Source organism: Pyrgilauda ruficollis, unplaced genomic scaffold, assembly GCF_017590135.1.
Source record: "Pyrgilauda ruficollis isolate IOZ18807 unplaced genomic scaffold, ASM1759013v1 scaffold25, whole genome shotgun sequence".
Lineage (NCBI taxonomy): Eukaryota > Metazoa > Chordata > Aves > Passeriformes > Passeridae > Pyrgilauda > Pyrgilauda ruficollis.
In genome coordinates this window covers 838,570-860,335 of record NW_024523822.1, presented here as the reverse complement: position 1 = coordinate 860,335, position 21,766 = coordinate 838,570, and the positions used below count along the sequence as shown (strand labels likewise).

General features: G+C 39.8%; 1 protein-coding gene across 1 annotated transcript; it reads left to right on the top strand.

Annotated features, from left to right (window-relative positions):
• The first annotated feature begins 1,673 nt into the window (after positions 1-1,673).
• On the top strand, positions 1,674-20,666 carry SLC30A5 (solute carrier family 30 member 5). Its single transcript, XM_041470738.1, has 16 exons — positions 1,674-1,972; positions 2,165-2,287; positions 4,721-4,787; positions 6,070-6,155; positions 7,582-7,669; positions 8,366-8,453; positions 9,813-9,889; positions 11,035-11,205; positions 11,833-12,121; positions 12,485-12,693; positions 13,706-13,863; positions 14,479-14,608; positions 15,001-15,226; positions 16,575-16,801; positions 18,660-18,788; positions 19,359-20,666. Exons 1-16 carry the CDS (start codon positions 1,899-1,901, stop codon positions 19,527-19,529), a joined length of 2,313 nt encoding a protein of 770 aa, XP_041326672.1. The 5' UTR covers positions 1,674-1,898; the 3' UTR covers positions 19,530-20,666.
• Positions 20,667-21,766: the final 1,100 nt, after the last annotated feature.

Below are 21,766 nucleotides of genomic sequence, written 5' to 3'. Positions count from 1 at the left end.
AGGATAGTTACCATCTGTGTGTGCAGTAGTGCTCCACTAGAACGTATGAATATGCACATCTGATAAGCCCTGGCAGGACCTAGTAATGTGTATTTTCAAAACTAGTGGAGTTATTATGTGTTTTCACACATAATAGAGTTCACATGCTGACACCAAGACACCTCTTGGGCAAATCAAGTACAATTGCAGCAGGCTGACAAGCCAGGAGTGGATTTCTCATATGTCAAGATTACACTCAGGTCTAAGTTCATGTCCTAGGTATGTTTATGTAGATACAGGTGAGACAGGACCGCTCATGTGGCAGGACACAAGTCCTTCCAGGAGTTTCCTTTGAGCCAGGGGTCCTGCTGGGGTGCAGACCCTAGGCAGGGATGCCGTGCAACCACTCTAGCCTGGGACCCCCAGCAGCCAAGAGGATGCTGCCTGGTACAGGTTTTTGAGGCATATGTTGGGGAGGCACTCAATGGGGACGAGCTAAGTGAACTGGCAGGCCGGCGACTGTAACACCACCTGTGTGAGCAGGAGAGCCACTGATGGGCAGCAGCCTGCCTCAGTATGCCACATACACCCACCCTGCAAAAGCATTGAGGATGCGTGTCTGCATGCTCTGGGCTTTGCAATGCTGTCATTTAACTCATACCTTTGCTTTTTGTGTTTCCCCCTGTTTTGGTCCCTGAAAGCGCTCCCCTGTGCCTTACTAGCCTTTTTCTCTTGCCTTCTCCCCATGTTTCTGACCCAGACAGTGATTCTCACCCTGTGCCGTGTTCCACAGCCCTTGGCCTCCCTCAGCGGCTCCGGGCCGTGCAGCACGCCCGCCTCCCGCTCGCGGCCTCCCCGGCGCTGCTTGCCAACACCTCCATCTCCCGGACACAGCGCGCCCTGCACCTCGCTGCACGTCTTTTCACCCCTCCCCTGCTTACAAACCTTATCGACATCTTGTGGTGGTCCATGGGCTTCAGAGACTCCAAGGTGTTAAATGAGGGGTTTTTTGACATGAGACAAGACCTGAGGATTAAATTTTGAAGGGGTCTGCACAAGACAGCTGGAACAGATAGGCGGCATTTCACTTAATAGGTTTGTGCTTGCCGTGCTGAGGGCTTCACCTGGACTGGGAATAATTTGAAAATCTGTAAATAAATTTTTTAAACCTTTGATTTTTTGACCAGGGAATTCTGAAAATTTCATTTCCCAGGAGTCATACCCCTCTGTCCTCCTATCTCTCCATCTCTTTTTCGTTAAAGTCTATCCGGGTCTGTTTCAAAGAAATCCAATGTGCAGCTGATCATTGCTGAGGCAATTCAATACACCAGTACATTCTTGATTTCTTTTTCCTGCCTCAGTGCTGAACTATGTACCAAAATCACGTTGTTGGGAACCAAAACCAAGAGAGCTTGCTACATGGCTGGAAGAGAACAGCCAGCTCACAATATGGACATTTCCTATCTCCCGCCTCAATTTTCCCATCTGTTTCAAGTGGGCATTTGAAGCGTTCGACAGGGAAACCGTCTCCTGAAGCTTGATGGCTTTATTTTGTGTACACAAAATAAACCGATTTGCATTTTAAAAAAAGGAAAAGAAAACCTCTATCACCGCCTCCACCACGCTCCGCCCCGAGGGGAGGGAGCCGCTCCCCTCACAGCTCTGGCCCCGCCCCGCGGCGCCTGCGCACTGCTCCCGCGCACGCGCGCTGGCGGGAGCTCTGCCTCACGTATTTCCCGTTCCCCGTTCCCGGCTCCCGCGCCGCTGCCCCGGTTCCCGTGCCGTTCCCCTCGTTCCCGCCTCGCCGCACTGCCCGCGGGCGATGCGGTGCTCCCGGCGCAGGGCAGGCGGGCCGCGCCTCAGCTTCTCCTGAGCGCTCGCAGCCGTTCCCTGCAGGAGCTGCCTCCCTCCGTCCCGCCATGGAGCAGCCGTACGGCGGGCAGGCCCTAGCCGGCGGCGGCGCGCTGGGGCCTGTGGATGTGCCCAGCGCCCGGTAACGGCGGCGGGGGGGAGCGGCCGCTCTGCTGGCTCTGGCGGGCGGCTCCTCGCCGTCCCTTCTTCAGGGGGGCAGCGGGCATCGCCCTCCGTCCTCCCGGGGGCGGGGGGCCGGCGGCCTTCTCTGAGGCGTCGGGGCCGGCCCGGGCAGCGGCGTGGCAGGTGCGAACCGGCCTCTCTCCTTCTACAGGCTGACTCGGTACATCGTGCTGCTGTGCTTCGCCAAGGTTTTGAAAGCCGTGGGGCTGTTTGAATCCTATGATCTTCTGAAAGCGGTCCACCTGGTGCAGTTTATCTTCGTAGTGAAGCTGGGGTGAGTGTGCAGGGGGTGGAGCCTTGTCCCCCACGCGTGATACTTTGGGTGTTCTTTGACAGCGTCAGTCTTGTTACCCTGCATTATGTTGTTATCGTTTACTCGAAGAGGAGAAGGCATAATAACGAATCCAAGAAGTGCTCTGTTCATAGCAGTGTTTTTGCTTCACATTTCTGTTCACTGTAATTTCAGTGTCTTGCAACGTCTCAAGTTGGAAATGACCCATAAGGTCCACTGAGTCCAACTCTCTGCTCCTCACACAACTACCTGAAACTAAAACATATGATCAAGAGTGTTCTCCAGATACTCCTTGAGCTCTAACAGGTTTCGAGTTGTGACACTCCTGGGGAGCCGGTTACGGTGGCTGGCCACCCTCTTAGTGAAGAGCCTTTCCGTAATGCACAGTGTGAATTTACCCTGATGCGGTGTCATTTCCTCTCATGCCCTGTCACTGGTCACTGGAGATCTCCCCCACCCCTGTCCCTCCACTGAATAAGGTGCTGTGAGGTCACCCCTCAGCCTTCTCTAAGCTGAGCAAACCAAGCAACTTCAGATGTTCCTCTTGCTCTTGAGACCTTACACCATCTTGGCTGCCTCCCCCAGATGCACACTAACAGTTTGATGTCCTTCTGATACAGAGGCACCCAAAACTGCATACTGGACCTGATTGAGGCCCCATCAGTGCATTGCAGAGCAGAACAATCACCTTTCTTGAGCAGCTTGTGATGCTGTACTTGAATGCAAATGCACCCCAGAATACAGCTGACCCTTTTTGTTGACCCATATTCAGCTTTCCGTCAATACCTCCAGATTTCTTTGTGGGGCTGCTGTCCAGCTTTTTGTGGCCTGCTTTGTGCATACAAGCAGAGTTACCCCACCACAGATGGAGAATCAGCACTCGTTCTTTTCATATCATTGGCAGTTGTCCAGTTTTCTAGTCTTTCCACATGTCTGTAAGGCCTCTCTGCCCTCGAGAAACCTCAGTGTTTTTCCAACTTCAAAGCTGGGCCTGTTCTGACAGTGCTGTTGGTCATGGTGTGCCTGTTGCTCCAGCTGGCAATCCACTATCATCACACAAATGTGCTTTCACCTTCCCTCACCCCAGGGGGCTGCGGAGGAGAATCAGGAGGAAAACAAAAAACAAAAGTCAAGAGTTGTGATAAGAAGGGTTTAATAATTGAAATTAATAAGCTAATCAATTATTAATAAGTTAATACAGTAATAAAAGGAAGTGATGCGCAGTGCTACTGCTCAGCACACAATGACGATACCCGGCCCATATCCAACCCACAGTCAGACCCCTTGTGGGTAGTTCCCCCAGTTTATGTACTGAGTATATGGTATTTATGGCATGGAACATCCCTTTGGCCTGTTCAGTACAGGTCTCCTGGCCATGCTGCCTCCCAGCTTGTTGTGCACCTGCTTGCTGCCAGAGCATGGGAAACCAAAAAGTCCTTGACTTTGGATAAGCGGCACTAAGGAACAGCCAAAACTGTGTTATCAACATTGTTCTCACACTGAATCCAAAATAGCACTGCACTAGCAGTAGCACTGGAGTAGCAGCTACTGAGAAAAATTTTTCTCAGTCCAAGCTGAAACCAGGACACTCAGGCATGTCCAGATTTTGTTAACAAGGGTGTAGAATAATATACTTCTCTATAATTTGTATACTTCTCTATAATTTGTGAAGTTCTTGTGGGATTCAGCAGCTGTTTTTCCCATATTGAGGGGTGAGGTGTGAAAACTGATAGCAAATGCACAGAAACAATCTTTGGAGACAAAATCCTGCTTCATGTTTACCTGATGAGATATGGAAGAGCATTTATGTAATAAACTTGGCAGAGTTGGAACATTTGGAATTTCATTTTTTTTCTTTTATTTCATATTCAAATATAATTATGGACTTCTTTCTTGCATGTTCCCAAGCACCATAGTTTTTTTTGCCCATCACTTTTGATCCCACTTGAAGAAGTTGTTTGCTGTGTCTTTCATTCCTACAGGTCTGTGTATTCAGCATTCTATATCTGAGTTAGCCTTTTTGTATACCTATATTGCTAATAAAAATCAGAGTATTATTTCTCTTCAGAACTTCTGAGATCAGTTATTTTGATTTTTGTAAATCATAAGTCAACTTATCATTAGCCATTCTCTCAAGAACTGGCATTTGAAGTTGACCAGAACTGAAGTTCTCTTGTCATTACTGTAGTAGTGGTAACTGATGCGGGTAGTGCAGCAGGGAAAATAAAACCTGTGACTGTTGTTAGTGTGGCTAACACTAAAAACCAGTTAGTGTTGTTAGTGTTAATGGATCAAACGTAGAGGAAGTCATTTTGTAAACTGAACCAGATATGAGAAACCTAGGTGTTTAGACCTGGTTTGAATAAAAAGATGATTGCTAATAAACTAATAGACAAAACTTATTCCTTTTGACAGGTCTGCTTTTTTTATGGTTTTGTTTCAAAAACCATTTTCTTCTGGAAAAGTGGTAACCAAGCGTCAGGTGAGTTGACATATGTAGGAGTCACTCGCATCTTTGTAAATATTCTTAGCATTATGGCTCTTGCCAAAACTGAAAGGTGAACAAAGATTACTCTACTTAGAAGATGTGGTTACAAGTTCTAGAGGTATACTACTAACTCAGTGTCTTGTGGGCTGTAACATTCATTGTTCTTAGCTTTTGTCAGCTTCTTTTGAGAGTACAGTGAAAGGGCTGTTCCTTATCACCAAGCGAGCATCTACTGTAAGGTGTGGATTTTCAAAAAGAGCTCAGTCTACTTAGCTCGCCTGGACAGTTAGACTGGCAATTTCTGGACTGCCAGAATGTCAAAATGCTCCAGTTTTGTCACTCAGAACAGAAGAGCACAAATCTGCGTGTGATGAGGGCCTAATCTAACTGCTCATCAGACCTTTGTGAGTTCACAGTAGCCCAAGGAGTTTAGAGTAGAGCCAGGTTGGATTTGTGCTGATTGTGAAAAATAAATTTTTTTCACCTGCTTCACATTCATCTTGGATTTATGTAATTGTGTGCACAAACCCTGGATCCAGTGTGAGCAGTAAGTAGACAGAATCTGAAGGATAGCCTGGAAGTGTTCCTTGTGTCAACTGCTTTCATGACTAGATGCATATGGCAGAATTTTAAAAATGTAAACAGGAATAAATGGCATCTTTGATTTGAGTTCAGAAAAATCTGTCCATAGGTGGTTTTACTTCTGCTAAAACATTTCAGATTCTGGATTTTGAAGATGTTATGTGTGTTGTAGGTGCTTCACCTTGTTTAGCATATTTCCAGAATTAATTTCTTCTAAAACTTGCATCTGAAGTTAATAAAGTATTGAATATCTGAATTATAGCCTGCTCCCTGAAGAAAGAATATAACACACACATAAATATTTGTAGGCATAAGGTCTTAGCCTCAATTTGTACATTTTATCTAGTTCTTACTCAGTTTATCTTTTTCTGATATATATAATAGATTACAAATAGGTAAATGGACTTGATTTTTGTGAACTATTTTTTCAGGCTTTTTGTTGAAGAGAGCTCAGACAATGTTACAGAATTTAGAACTGTGGTATAAAAAAATTCTGGTTCATAGTATGTCCAAATCTTTGTTGCCTGGCAAAGTATCTAAGAAGATAATCATACTATAAATTATAATTATAGAACTTGCAAAGTACATGTTTTCCCCTCAATTTCTAAAGCTATTGTGCTAAAACAATGCTAGTAATAGAATGTTTATTTTGAAACTCTGGAGAAAATTATAATGAAATACCTTTCTTTTGTAGTGGATCAAAATTTTTAAGCATGCTGTTGTTGGATGTATCATTTCTCTCTTGTGGTTTTTTGGCCTTACTCTGTGTGGACCATTGAGGTAAATACATATCTACTTTAAATACAAATTTTCTTTTGTGATCCTTCCCTGTCTTGCTCCTTTGTTATTTTTTTCTGTCTGTCAGACAGTGCTGCTAGCCATTTGATGTATATGCAAAAGCTTATTGAATCCTTATGAATTTTCATGTGAAATCTTTAGTGCTTGGGAAGAAGTACATATAATTTCTGTAGAACTGGTAAATTTCTTCTCCCAGAAGAACTATTTCTTTTATGAGATGCCAGTGAAATTCTTGATAGTGCTTGTATCACTTGATGTGAGTGATACATCTAGGTGACTTAGTGCAGTTTTTGTCGCTTCCCTGCTCTCATTAATGTAATGCCAACTGTTTATTTACCTGTTTGGAGTCTGTGGCTTGATGGCTAATGGTATTCCTTTGACAGGTGGCTAGAATCAAATTCTGCACTTATTGCAGAGTACTTCTTTATCTGGTTGGCTGTGTGCTCTGTGTTGAAACTGGGTAACATTAGTGCATATACAGGTCAAACCATTTGTGCTGTGTGTTAGTACTACTGACTGACTGAGTAACTATGAAAGAGCAGCTAGACTTTCAAAAGTGAAGGTTAATATATTGGAAAGCACGTTTCACTCTAGAGAGGAAAGTAAAGCCTTAAATGATATATTTTATGAAGGTGAATTTTTATCATCTACACAGGAGAAGGCATAACTAAGAGTAATAATACTATGATTAATTATGTTAATGTACTTAGTACTCTTATGTCTTTCTGGATGCTGGTAGTCTTCTCAAACCAAACCAGTTACATGGGTCCAGTCATGGTCTGTTGCTGTGCAGAGGGTTGCAAAAGCATTTGGTAAATTTGAGAGCAATAATTACTTTCATGTTCTGCTCAGGAAAGCTGTCAGTACAGCTTGGTAGTTAGCCTTTGCTGTCTGAAGGAGGTAGTATGGAAGCTAGAATTTTTTATTTTCAGCAATTAAGAGGTTTTGAGGTGGCATAAGCTACTCAAGGATAAGCTGCATAAGGTCAGCAGCACCTCAATGAACAGTACACATTAGTACAGAATAGGACATCTTTTTTTCTCTGGGGGCAGAAGCTGATTTAGAGGAGGTATTATAGTGGGAATAATAGCTCCATTTTGAGCAAATTGGTATCTTGTTGTGTTGCTAGAAGAAAATAGAATTTAAAGTTGTCCATAAATGAATAACTTTAATCTGTTACTTGAATTAGGAAGTTCCTGTTTTGTAACATATGTAGTTGTCTGCAGCTAGATCTATTGCTGGTGAAGGCAAATTGATTTGTGTTTTTTTTCTTTTGAATTTTTAAACCTGCTCTTGTAATCATAGGATAAATCTTTGTTGTGTCACTAATTTTAACTGAAATAGTGTATATCAAGGTTTTGAGGCAAACTCACTGTAAATGGAGTATTTATTTCCTTTTTTTTTATAGGACATTATTACTGTTTGAGCACAGTGATGTGGTTGTGCTGTCACTCCTTAGTGTCTTGTTCACAAGCTCAGGTGGAGGACCAGCAAAGGTATTTAAAAATCTCTTTTATCAAATGTAAAACATACTAAATCCTATAAATTCAAGTACTTCTTTACCTGGAACAAACTGTGTTTTGGATCCACATTTTTTAGTTTAATTAGTGGTGAAATAGTAAGACGTACTACTTGCAGTGGTTTAAGTCTGGATGGTGAAAGCTCTGGGAGCTGGGATTCCATAGCTCTGTCCTTTCCCGACAAAAGAACTTCAGAGCTGTTTTTTCTCCTAGTCTTTGCATAGTTCTTTAGCCTTCAGGTCTCATAAGACAAAACCCAGCAGTTTGTACAGATCTTGTTTGTAGCTCATTGATGCTACGAAATATTAAATCATCAGGTTGTAGTAGCAGTGCATTCTGGCGAGCAGAAAGACACCATGAAGAAAGTAATCACACTTAAAGTTCATAAGATACCAGCATCTAGCTTTCTGCAGTAGTGATATGTCCTGAATTATCTGGTAAGTCTGAAAAACAGAAAAAATGTGAAATTGTATTGTCAGGGTCACTTTCTTAAAAATAATAGGGGTTTCTTTAAGGGTTTTCTTACTGGAGTATGCTTACATTGATCAGGAAGCAGGGAAGTAGAGGACCGATGTCCTAGATTTTTTTACAGTAATCTGTTGTGCCAGTGTAGAAATACTTGGGGGTTTTTGTTGTTTGGTTGTTTATTGTTTGTTTGGGTTTATTTTACAGACAAGAGGTGCTGCATTTTTCATCATAGCTGTCATCTGCTTACTGCTTTTTGATAATGACGACCTCATGGCTAAAATAGCAGAACATCGTATCCTTTCTTGTTATGTGAAAGAGCAAGTGACTCTTAGTACTGGAGCAGAAAAAAATGTGAAATTGAGTGTACTGAATTAAATTATAATTAGAAGTGATTTTGAAGTTAGTTTTCAATTGATCATCTCATCATAGTGTACTGACAAAAGGTAGCACATCTACAGATGGGCAGTAAAAACAAACAAGTTGAAAGTAAACTTTCCAAAGGAGGAATAAAAAACATGGAATTACGCAAATGGTGTGTTCTGGAACCTTATTGATGAATTTACTTAGTTTTCAGTGAGTAGAATCATAAAATAGAGTCATGGAGTGGCCTGGGTTGGAAGATGATCAAGTACAGCTGCTTACCCAGCACTGCCAAGCTTGTCACTAAATCATGTCCCTAAGTGCTACATCCATATGTCTTTTAAAAGCCACCAGGGATGTTCATTCAGCCACTTCCATGGGAAGCCTGTTTCAATGCTTGATAATTCTGTCTGAAGAAATTCTTCCTAATACTCAATCTGCTCAATCCTAATACTAATACCTGAAGCAACTTAAAACTATTTCTTCTTGTCCTGTTAGAAAAAACTGACCCCCACCTGGGTTCGTCATGCTGTCAGATAGTTGTAGAGTGTGGTAAGATCTGCCCTGAGCCTCCTTTTCCCCAGACTAAACACCCCCACCTCCATCAGCTGCTCCTTGTAAGTGCTCCCCAGCTCTGCTGCCCTTCTCTGAACACACCTCAGCACTACCATGTCTTCTTGTACCTAGGGGCCCAAAACTAAACACAGGATTTGAGGTGTGGCCTCACCAGTGTCCAGTACAGGGAGACAATAACTGCCCTGCTCCTGCTGGCCACACTGGGCATGCACTGGCTCATGTTCTGCCACTCCCAGGTCCTTTTCCACTGGGCAGCTTTCCAACTACTCTGTCCCGGCCTGTGGAGCTGCCTGGGGCTGTTGTGACCCAAGGGCAGGACCCAGCACTGGGCCTTGTTGAACCTCACACCAGTTTTTTACCCAGTGAACCCAAGCCAGGTGCTGCTGGTTTCTCTGGGAAGATCATGTGGGAAATGGTGTCCAAGGCATCCATGCAGCCCTGAAGTCCATGCATCCACAGCTTTTCTATCATTCACTAGGCAGGTCACTTCATCATAGCAGATCAGGATGGTCAGTCAGGACCTGCATTTCACAAACCCATGCTGACAGCGGGGCCTGATCTCTGGTTGTCCTGCACATGCCAACACACCATAAAGCTCAGTTTGCTTACATCTGCTTTCTGTGTTCTGCTACGTTTGCCTGTTGTTCTTGGTTAAAAAAAAAAAAAAAAAAAAAAGAAAATATCTAATGAAACTCTTCCTTAATTTTTTATTTAGCTGAGGGGCATCATGACAGTGCTCTTACTCATGTTCTGTATACAATCATTGCTTTCCTGGGTGTTGCGGATCACAAGGTAAATAACATGTGTTTTAGAATCTTTATCTAAGTTTTGAAAGTAAGAATTTCACCAACTCAGAGCTAATCCAAGCCTGAATCAAAACCAAAAGGTTGAACATCCCTACCCCATATTGGAACTGAACTAGTACAAGTAATTTTGCACACTGATTGGAGTATGAGGAGCTTCAATACAGCAAGCCAAACCATATAATATTCAACCTCTATAGCTGATAAGGACTTTGCTGTCATACATAGCCTAACAAGTCTGATTAAAATTACCATGAAATATTTTGTCATCAGTGTTTTTGGTGTTTATAATGCTTTGTCTACAAATCACTTCTTATTCACTTTCGGGGTCTGTGTTCTGTTTCTGCATCTTTAGATTTCCCCAGTCTTTCCTTTGCATTATACTTGTATTTGAAGACACAGATTCTGATACTTCTCAGTAAGATAGTTCCATTGTAATTGGTGGTATGAATAGCTGAATATCATAATCTGACTGTACAGGGTTGAACTGGCTGATTGAGTCATGTTAGCTTAGTCTTGCTAAAGCGGCTTAATTGAGAACTAAAGCAGGAAAAAAAATTGAGCGGTTGAAAATGTATTAATATAAAAATAAATCAAATATTAGAAAGAATAGTTAATGGTGAAAAAAAGCAAGTGTGATCTAAAGGAGATGAGATGCTGTGTATCTTGTAATTCATTTGAAGAAAAATTTTGAAAGTATATTGTGAAGAAATAAGATGTGTTCAAAGGTAAGTGGATGAAAAGGCTATGAAAGGTCTAGAGGACAAGATGATGTGAATATTTAGGGGTTTATGTATGCTTTCAACATGCTTTTAATAACAGAAGATGGGAAAACTGGGTGACTATTCTTCTTCCTCAGATGCTGATTGCTACCATTTTGCTGCTGGTGTATGCCAGTTAACACTATTGAGAGTTTTAAAATTCAGCTCAGGCTGTTGTGAGTGCTAAGGCACAGCTGTGTATGCTATGTTACTGTTTGTAGCTAGAGTAAAAATTACAGGAAATATCCTACTTTGGCTTTTGTTTCCAGGTTAAGGAAAACACAGTAATATTTCCTTCTTTTAAGTGTCACTGTGTTTGGAGTGAGGCTTTTAGTACTTAAGAAATGCTAATGGAATCCTGTTATGTTTCCAGGGTGGAGTACTGCTTCTGGTACTGGCATTGTGCTGCAAGGTTGGTTTTCACATGGCATCCCGAAAACTATCTGTAGATGTGGGTGGAGCCAAGCGTCTTCAAGCTTTGTCTCATCTTGTTTCAGTCCTTCTGTTGTGCCCATGGGTTGTTGTTCTCTCTCTGACAACAGAGGTAAGATAATAAGTACAGAAATAAATCATTTTTTGTAATGATTCTGAATTGCAATTTAAATCTTTCCTTTAAAATATCTTTAAAATTATCAATGTTGCTGTCTTTACTTTTTGTAGTAAGCTTTGTTTGAAATTTTTCCATTATGCTTTTCTTCTATATTTGGTTTTTATCTGTGTGATACTTTAATTTCCTGTTTTGTATAATAGCTGTGTTTCATCCTTCTAGCTCAGATACTATATCTTGGGTTCATCTGCTAACATTGCACAAGCATTAATGACTTTATACAGTGCTCTTTAATCCCTAAGAAGTAAATAATTTATTGTTATTTTTAAAAATGCTCTTTATGCTTGCATGCATAGGGAGCATAGGCCATTGGAACCATGGCATTGTTGGAATTCGTTTTACGAACATGAAAGTATTTAAAATAAAGGGCTTCAGTGCATTTTAAATATATGTCTCTTTTTATATCTGGAATGATACATTTATGTGATAAATTGAAAATATAAAAGTATTTATGTTTTATGGATTAGTGAAAACACTTGTCATTCAAGTGAACTACATTTAGTGCTATAAATACAAATCACTCTTCTGGTGAGCAGTCATGTTTGAAAATTTTTTTTGTTGCAGAGTAAAGTAGAGTCTTGGTCTTCTCTCATCATGCCTTTCATAACAGTCATCTTCTTTGTTGTGATCCTGGATTTCTACGTGGAGTCCATATGCTCTGTGAAGATGGAAGCTTCCACATGTGCTCGATATGGATCCTTTCTTATTTTCATTAGTGCACTGCTTTTTGGAAACTTTTGGACGCATCCAATAACAGACCAGCTTCGAGCTATGAACAAGCCACCACACCATGAAAGCACAGAGCATGTTCTTTCTGGAGGGGTGGTAGTGAGTGCTGTCTTCTTTGTTTTATGTACGTATTCTTGTCTAAACTGTCGTAAATCTGTGGTCTGTGTGACTGGGAAGCCAATCAGAAAATGGAGGTGTGCGGAATTCTTTTGGACGAGCTTTTATGGATTCTTTGGAATAAGGCAGCCTGTAGCTTTTCGCTCTTCTATTGTCAGTCTACAGAAAAAAAAAAAAGAATGTGATCTGTTGTGGAAGTGATGATCTAATTTTACCTACCAGTGAAATGCAATAATAAACCTCCAGATGAAGTTAACAATCAATTTGCTGCCAGAAAATTTAATGTAAACTTTGATTGCTGATTAAACACGTTATAGAATAGCTGTGAAGCTTAGAAACAGCAACAAAAACTTCAATACTTTCCTTGCAGCTGCCAATATCCTGTCCTCCCCCTCCAGGAAAGGGCAAAAGGGTACCCTTATTGGCTATTCCCCTGAAGGCACTCCTCTCTATAACTTCATGGGTGATGCACTACAGCAAAGCTCCCAGTCATTGCCCCGGTTTATTAAGGAATCACTGAAACAAATCCTTGAGGAGTATGATTCTCGGCAAATCTTCTATTTCTTGTGCCTAAATCTGGTAAGTGCATGGTTTTTTTCTTCAAATCCAATCACAATAGTGCATATATAATAAAGAAAGAAGAGTTATTATTTAGAAGATTTCCATAATTGATTTGTTTGAAAGTGACCTTTGACAAGGCAATTTAAGTAGTGGTCACTGATTTATTGTCACAGTGCAGCACTGGTTCTATGTGTAAGTGTTACACCAGTAACTGAATACTTGTATGATAGTATGTTTGAGGTTGAGATGCCTCAATGTTGCCAGCAAATAAGGTGAAACTGACAAGGCCTCGGTGAAACTGATAAGGAAGGGGACAACAAAATAGAAGGTGTGGGATTGATTAGTGTCATACTGGAGCAGGCTAGTTTTATTTTTAGCTTCTCTCTTGAATAGGAAAAGATGATGCAGTAAGCAAAACTGATAGAACCTCATTTGTAAAGATCTTCAGGAAAATAAGGGGAGAAACTTGAAGTATCTGTGTTAAGTATAAGGAATTTATTATGGAATATGAAAGATTTGAAAAAAGTTTTTAAAGCAGGTGGATTAATAATAGTAAAATGTACAGGGTAAATATATATATTAAAAAATGTTTCCTTGTTTACGTTTCTCAGAGCCAATTCCTCAGATTTAAACAGTCAACTTACTAAAGAAGAAAATCTTGGCATTAACAGATTTATAGACAGCATTACTTTTACACTAATAATATAGAGTTCTATAATTTTTAATTATAAAATGCTTAGAATTTGTCTGCAGAATGTCAGTTTAAAATTTGAAACAAAAAATTTATTCCTGTAAAGAGTCGGTTTTTATGTGTGAGTCTGTAAGGAGAGTGAGTTCAAAAATGTCTCTTTATAGACTTGAAGTGCATCATGTATTTCATTGGAGGAGAGTAAAAATGGTCTAGAAATATTCAGAACAATACCTTTGAAAAATATTGAGTGTTCTATGAAAAGAATGTCCTTCTATCTACCAAAACATTAATACACCAGTTAATTTTTAAGGAAAAAATTTAAACTCTATTTTGTTTTAGGCTTTCACTTTTGTGGAGCTTTTTTATGGAGTATGGACCAATAGCCTTGGTCTTATTTCTGATGGATTTCACATGCTTTTTGATTGTTCTGCATTAGTGATGGGGCTTTTTGCAGCTCTGATGACAAGGTGGAAAGCAACTCGCATATTTTCATATGGGTATGTGTCTTGCGTTCTTTAAGGACTATTTGAAACTTAACTCTCCTTGCTCATTTTCAAAATGTCCTGGTATGTATGGATATTTTAGTAATGCATGTTTCTGTGTGTTTTTTACTTTGTCTCTTCCATTTGTGCTCACGCTATTCTCTTCTTACGTGTGCAAAAAATATGTCTGACATGTAACTTTCATTTATCTCTACAAGTAAAACTTATATCACTGTGAATATTCTTTAGAAATTGCCTCATGCTAGGCATTTATGTCAAACAGAAATCTATGTTAAAAATCAGTGTTCGTATGAAGATTTAGATTCAGCTGACATAATCTAACTTTATAAATTAGCATAGCAGTTTAGCAGTTTGAAGTCCTGAATGGGCAGTATATATAAGAGAATACTTCTACACTGTTTTATTATAATGGAGTTTGGACAGTTGGAAACTGGCCACCTCTTGTCAAAAAAAAATAACTCAGAAATTGAGGTATGATTATGTGGCATTGAGGAAAAAAGCCACAGCAATCTTAATGCTGTATTGAAAGAATTATAACTTTATTATAACTTTGACATTGGTTCAGAGTACCCATTTTTCACTCTCAAATGTTTATGTGTTTACTTTCAGGTACGGACGTGTAGAAATTCTCTCTGGATTTATTAATGGCCTCTTTCTGATGGTGATTGCTTTCTTTGTCTTCATGGAATCAGTGGCAAGACTAGTAGATCCTCCAGATATAGATACAAACATGCTAACTGTAAGTTTTGTCCTTCTGTTTCAGTGTAGTTTTGCAGTTAGTGGTTAATTTATGTTTATCTCCAGGGTGTGATAGTCCTTCCAGTACCTGAAGGGAATCTTCAGAAGAGCTGAGAGGAATTTTTTGCCAGGGCATTTAATGGACAAGGGGAGATGGCTTCAAACTGAAGCAGGGCATGTACAGAGTAGATATTAGGAGTGAAATAGATATTAGGAGGGAATTCTTTATTGTGAAGGTGGTAAGGCACTGGAACAGGTTGCCCGGAGAAGTTGTAGGCTTCCACAGTTTTCCTTAATTAAGTGCATAGTGGTTTTGGTTACTGTGTTCTAGAAAATAAGTTTGAATACCTGTGAGGATGCAGTGAAGTTGAAGACTTTTTCTCCCTCTCACAGCCGGTCTCTGTTGGAGGGCTGATCGTAAATCTTGTTGGCATCTGTGCCTTCAGCCACGCGCACTCCCACGGGGCTTCTCGGGGAGGCTGTCCCACACATGATCACAGCCATTCTCACCATGGCCACAGCCATAGCCACGGGCACGGCCATTCCCACAGTGACCATGGCCACAGCCATGGACATTCCCATGGATCTTCTGGAGGAGGCATGAACACCAACATGAGAGGCAAGTACAGATTGTTGAATCATAAATGATGTACGTGATTTCTAGGAGACTGAAGACTTTCAGGATCAGACCTATGCCGTATTATGCCTTAATCTAAAAACGCTCTCGATGAGTGATCTGACAGGCATTAAATGCACTATACAGGAATTGCTCAAACAATTTATGAATTTAACTTGACGAAACATGAGGTATTTCTGTGCATATGTATGTAATACATAAGGAACAGTAATAAGCGGGAATCTGTAGTAGTCTCTAACATTAAAAAAGGTCACTGTGAACCATATTTAAAAACCTTTAAGTCCTTCTTTCTGAGTTCAGACTGGAAATGAAGGTACAAGGTCTCTATCTATAGATACTACCATGCTTCTAGGAATCATGTGACAGCTGGTTGTAAAAACACTGGGAAGGGGATAAGAAGCAGGAGAACAAATACAGACCAGCGTAGAATATGCTTTTATTTGTGATTCAGAAGATAAAGTGGTAAAGAAAAACTTTCAAATATGAAATCATGAAGCTAACTGAGAAGGGCACTGTATGTGAAAGTTCAGCATAGAATTTTTTCCCTAGTAGTTAGAGAATATTTATTTACCAACTGTCTGGCTTATTAAAAAAAACCTTTAAAAGTGGTGTTTTCTGTGTAAGCTTGTCAGAATATAGTAAACAGTCTCATGTTTTGTATGTTATTTTATGTCTTAACTCAGTTGGTTATCCTGGTTATTTATATTCATCATGTCTGTAATTCTTTTAAGTCTGCATATGGTCATGTTTCAATATTCTTTAAAATCCTGACACCTAACTAGCACTAATCTTACCAAGGGTTGGAGAGTATTTTTCTACACCCATTGAGTGTACATTGAGAATGAGCTCACAAGTAAAGCAGTAGAAATTAGAAGATTCATCGCAGTAGCACAAAGACAATTCTCTTGTAAAATTGGAGTAGAGCTGGCGTACAAAAAACAGCCAGTACATTCATGTGTGTCCACACTAGCAAGCAATGTACACTGATCTTCTAACTCTCTGTTAGGGATCAATGAGTCCTTACATACAGAGGTAAATGATTATGCTATATTGTACAAATCCCACTAACGATTGAAAGTCTATTCACATATACTTTAGTCTGTGGATGCCTACCTAGATCATTGGCCCATAGATTAAAAATTGTTTTTTACATTAATTTGCAGTTAAACATTAGAAGAGCTAAGTATTTCGTGTATTTTGTCCTAGGTTAGGCAAAGAGTTGTCTCTGTTTAGCTTGAGGATATTAGTAAGCCTTACTAAGTTTCTGCTATTGAATATATACATACATTTTAGACAGAATTGTTAATCACTCTGTTTGTTTTGGTTTTAGGTGTGTTTCTGCATGTTTTAGCAGACACTCTTGGCAGTGTTGGTGTTATCGTATCCACAATATTTATTCAGCAATTTGGATGGCTCATAGCTGATCCGCTCTGCTCTCTCTTTATTGCTACATTGATTTTTCTTAGTGTTATCCCACTGTTGAAAGATGCCTGTCAAGTGCTTTTGTTGAGGATACCTCCAGAACAGGAGAAAGATCTGCATGCTGCTTTAGAAAAGGTACAACTATAAATTATTTTATATACAAGCATCCAAAGCTGTAACTGTTTTTAATGATTATTAAACTCAGACAGATCAGTCAGACAGCTTCTGTTGTCTTAGACAACTTCATGTCTCAAGTTGTTTAAAATATATTTTGCAGAGACGTGACAGGATTACTAGTTCTAACTATAAAAGTTGGTTTGCAGCTAAAAAGACTTCTGTTTTTTGGTTTTGTGGATAGCCCATAATTTCAGACAAGTATGGTAACACTTTGGTAAATGTACCACACTGTAGTACTGAGAAAGTAATACACAGTTCCCCAACCTGCTTAATTTTTAAACTTGTTATGAACATTCAGGGTACAGGATTATATCACGAGCTTGTAATTTCAAGTTTTCTGATTTGTCTATATCATGAAGGGTTCACAGTAGGTGGGATGGCAAAACTTAAGCTGTTTTTTCTAATTATTTTCATTCTAGACTGTTCTCTTCCTGTCTGGTGCAGTATGGCATCTGCCTTGAGGCTGTACCTAGTCTTTGCTGTTGCCTCATTTTAAGTTCCTGCCCAGAATAGTAATGTGGACCTCAGTGTGCAGAATTCCTCTCTGTGAAAGAATGAGTTAAAAGTTCTTTGAGGATGCCAACAATTAGAGGCTTCAAGGAAAACTATCCTTATGGTGTCCTGTCGGTTACTAGATGGGAAAATGAGTTCTTGTCTGCATGAGAAAAAGAAAAGAAAAATGGGAATTGTCTGGGAGAGATGCATGTAGTGAAAATGACATGCAAAGTGTGATTTCACTTTTTGATGAGAGAAGACAGTAATTCTGAGAGACTGGGGAAAAATAAAGTACTTTTTGAGAACAATCAAAGACCAACTGATTAAAAGATAATAGGAAAAGCATTTTAAAAATTACATCACAATAAAACAATGTGTTTGCTGTAAGTTGACCCTGTCCAGCAGCCAGGCATCCATACAGCCACTTGCTCACTGCCCTCCTTTACCACCACCGCCACCAGTGGGATGGGAGCATAAGCAAAAAAACCCTGGGAACAATATAACAGGTGAAGGAAGAGCAGTGGAAAAAAGGAAAAAAAAAAAAAGCAGTCCCCAAACAGCAGCCACCTTGGAAGCCAAAGTCCCACCTTCATCCTCTACCCCAGTTTTTACTGTTGAGCAAGGTGTTACATAGTGTGCACACACCATGGACAGCTTGGGTCAGCTGCCCTGGCTGTGTCACCTCCCTGCTTGTTGCCCATCCCCAGCCTACCCACTAGGGCAAGGGCAAAATGGGGAAAAATAGAAAGCCTTGAAACCGCCTGATAGAAAAGAAATAGCCTGAACATTCAACAATAGCCAAATCATTGGTGTGTTATCAAAACAGTTTTAAGCAGAAATCCAAAATACAACACCTTATCAGCTGCTCTGAAAAACCATCACAGCCAACTCAGAACAAAGATCAATTTGAAAAAATTATGTATTATGGAAAGGAAGTTATGTCTCTGAATAAAGTTCAGCTGTGATAACTAAATATTGCTGCTAAACAGTGTGGTAACCAATGCCCTGGTAGATGCTGGACCAGTATTCTGATTAGTCTATCCATTTGTGTTCCTGTGATCTGTTCATTAAATCAAGGGATTTTTTTCCTCATCCTATTTAGCATTGCTCTTCTGGGGGTTTTCATTTGGTTTGACTTTTACCTCTAGAATTTTACAGTAGTAGCAAGGTAACCTTTCAATACAAGATATTTCTGAATATAGCTTAGTTGGAAAGCTGCTGTGCTACGGTTTTGTTTCCTTGTGAAATATTATCCACCAATAGCCATGTACATGTACAAGTTTAAAATTACTTAATTTTTACTAATGAAATTTCTTCACAGATTCAAAAAATAGAGGGAGTTATATCCTACAGAGATCCTCATTTTTGGTGTCACTCTGCAACTGTTGTGGCAGGCACAATACATGTGCAAGTGGTAACAGATGTGATGGAACAGAGAATTGTACAGCAGGTACAGTGCAAGGTCTTTAGATTCTTAATTCCTTAATTTCCTACTCAGTGTCTCCCTTTTGGTCACAGACTGAAGTTTCAAGCTGACATGTATGATTTTTTTTGTAGCTCCATTATTGTCTCAGAACTGGTCTCTACTGCCACTTGTCTGCTAGCTCGAAATGAGTCGTGTAAAGAGTTATTTGCTAGAACATCTGCCAAAACACTGACTGACAGTGGCACTACATCTACTCTGAGAAAAGAAGGGGAGGTGTTAAAACAGGCCTGCAAAACAGGGAATAAACAGTAGGGATATCTGGATGCTAACGTGTCTAAAACTGGATTACCACTACCTATCTGCCTTTTTCTTTTCCTTAAAAGGATGTATGTTTCCTTATGCAAGACACTTAGAGTGACCCAGTGTGCAGAAGTTGCAAATCCATACCATCTGAACCTAGTCTTTCCTTTCCAGAGAATTGAATTCTTCACAATTATATATGCAGTTAAAAAACCTACATTGCAGAGCCAGCATACTGCAAGTTACTGTGAAATACATGTGAAGTGTGATACTAATGTTAACCATTCTGTTCAGGTCACAGCAATTCTGAAAGATGCTGGTGTAAACAACTTAACTGTCCAAGTGGAGAAAGAAGCTTATTTTCAACACATGTCTGGACTCAGTACAGGATTTCAGGATGTCCTTGCAATGACTCAGCAGCTAGAATCCATGAAATACTACAAAGATGGTACTTATATCATGTGATAGAAATTTGTATTTGCCAAAGGAGATGTAAATGGTCAAGCTAATGGATTCCATATTTGTACTTTTGCTGGAAGATCTTGCACATATATGTACAGAAACAAATGTACTATATATTTCAATTTTTGTAAGTGTACTATCTTTGTTAATTGGATTGAGATGCTTTTATAAAGGAAATAAGGACTTGAATACTTGCTGTAAATGTGAAAATAATTGAAATCTTATATACTGTACTTGGTGTTTATTAAACAGAAGTCTTGAAACTTGCAGATGAGCACAGATATATTCCATACTTTCTCTGAAGTGTGGAACATCAGTATTTTAATTTCTTATTAGCAGTGGGAAATAGAAGTAGTTTATATTGGAATGCAAACAATCAACTGGGCACTACTTTTCTGTCTTTTAATGATAGCTTGAAGACTCTTGGATTGAAACAAACACTTTATTATGGGGATTAAAAAACATCAAGTCCTGTGTTTTGCATACTTTGTTAGATAATAGAAATATACCACTTTTATATTATGTCTCAGCATACAGATCTGATTTCTACATTTCTAATGCACCAGAGCAAAGATATGTTACCACTTTACATTTGTATCAAACTATTTTTAGACGCAAAATCCACAGATTTAACAGTGAGAAATAGGGAAGGGAAGAAAAACGAAAATACTTTTTCCTGGGAAGACTCAGATCATAACTCAAACCACTTAAAACTTCTTGTACTTTTTATATGAATAACTGCAAATTGCAATATTTGAAATCTAGAAGTAATAAATCAGTGAGCATCCTAGCTCACTCAGCTAAACTTCATCTCTTCAAGATGTGTTATCCTGTATTTTACTCACTTTTTTTTAGTAATACCATGACAGCTGCAGGTGTACTGTAGCCAACTGTATCTCCATGTATTACCTAGGGAAGAAGTTCAGGTTTAGAATGCTAAACTGTGAAAGTAGTCTTTGACTTGACAAGTTGCTGAAATGAACAGGAAATTGAGACTTCTTGATTGGAAAGTGAAAGAGTGTCTTTAAGAAAGAGTTATGGATGCTGAGGACTTAACACTGCAAAGAAAACAAATCCATGTGTTTAGTGAAAACCTGTCAATGGGGTAATAAAATACATCTTCAGAGGTAGTTGTGCTTACATCTGTTCACAGGTTTCTTTTGCCCCCTTCTTGTCTGTAGCACATTAATATTTTCCTAGAAATTTAAGAAAATAATTCAGTGGTTAACAAGAACAAATACCTCCTTCACCATCCCATGTATCATGGCAGTATTGTTTTGTTGCACTGTTTTCTTGTTTCTGGTATTCAGTGGTTCTTGAATACCATAATAATAAGAATAGACGTGATGTTAGTGAAATTGAAGGACAGAGCAGAGTAATAAAGGAATGATATAATTGGAGATTTACCAGGAATGCAGTTAGGTGTGTCCTTAAGCCATTCTGTTTGTCTTGTTACCAGATTGTTTATACCACTTCTGTGGTTTGTTTTGTTACTCTTGAAGTAATTCCTCCAAACACTGTCTGCAATACAAGACTGACTTGGAAAACTGTGGTCAGAAAACTTCTAGAAGTTGCATTGCATTTGTGTAGTGTGGTGAAGATAAAGTGCATAAATTGCAGTCCCTCGTGTCTTGGGACAGTGCTGAAGAGTCAGCCACCTCCTCAAAGCTGGATCCTGTTCTCTGCCCATTTACACAGTGTTTTTCTTACCTTGCCACCTCCAGAAGGCTCGTCACTTGATGAGCTACAGTTATGCGCAGTCTAGAACTAGGGTGATATTTTGGTTTTGAAACCAATCTCAGACTAAAATTTTCACTTAATGTTTGCATATGCAACTCCTGTTTTGAGGTGGTTGTACTAGACTTGATAATATTTCAGCAGACCCCATTGTGACACGAAGATGATGAAAAGGAGGGTGATTATGTCTTTTAAATCATTATCTTAGCCCAGTTGTAAAGCTTTTGTGCTTGCCACTGCTTCCTGAGCAAATGGCCATTTCCTACTTCAGCTGTAGCGGCAGAACCCAAAATGAATCAAGGTGGTTGGCACTGTGATCATGGCAGTGAAGATGAGCCCATACCTGTATATTTCACAGGCAAGTGCAAACCTGCATCTTAGCTTGCATTTGGCAGGTTTTTGCATGTTACCCAGCACACATGCACAATGTTCTTCCTGGCTCTCCTGGCCAGAAGATGGTGGCTACTGTCTATCTTACATTGTCTATCTTACAACATCCATCT

Excerpts from the sequence above, each read along its gene's own strand:
- SLC30A5 (XM_041470738.1), top strand. The coding sequence starts at position 1,899 with ATGGAGCAGCCGTACGGCGGGCAGGCCCTAGCCGGCGGCGGCGCGCTG. Across the intron at positions 2,288-4,720 it reads ATCTTCGTAGTGAAGCTGGG|GTCTGCTTTTTTTATGGTTT; the intron begins GTGAGTGTGCAG and ends TCCTTTTGACAG. Across the intron at positions 14,609-15,000 it reads TAGATACAAACATGCTAACT|CCGGTCTCTGTTGGAGGGCT; the intron begins GTAAGTTTTGTC and ends TCCCTCTCACAG.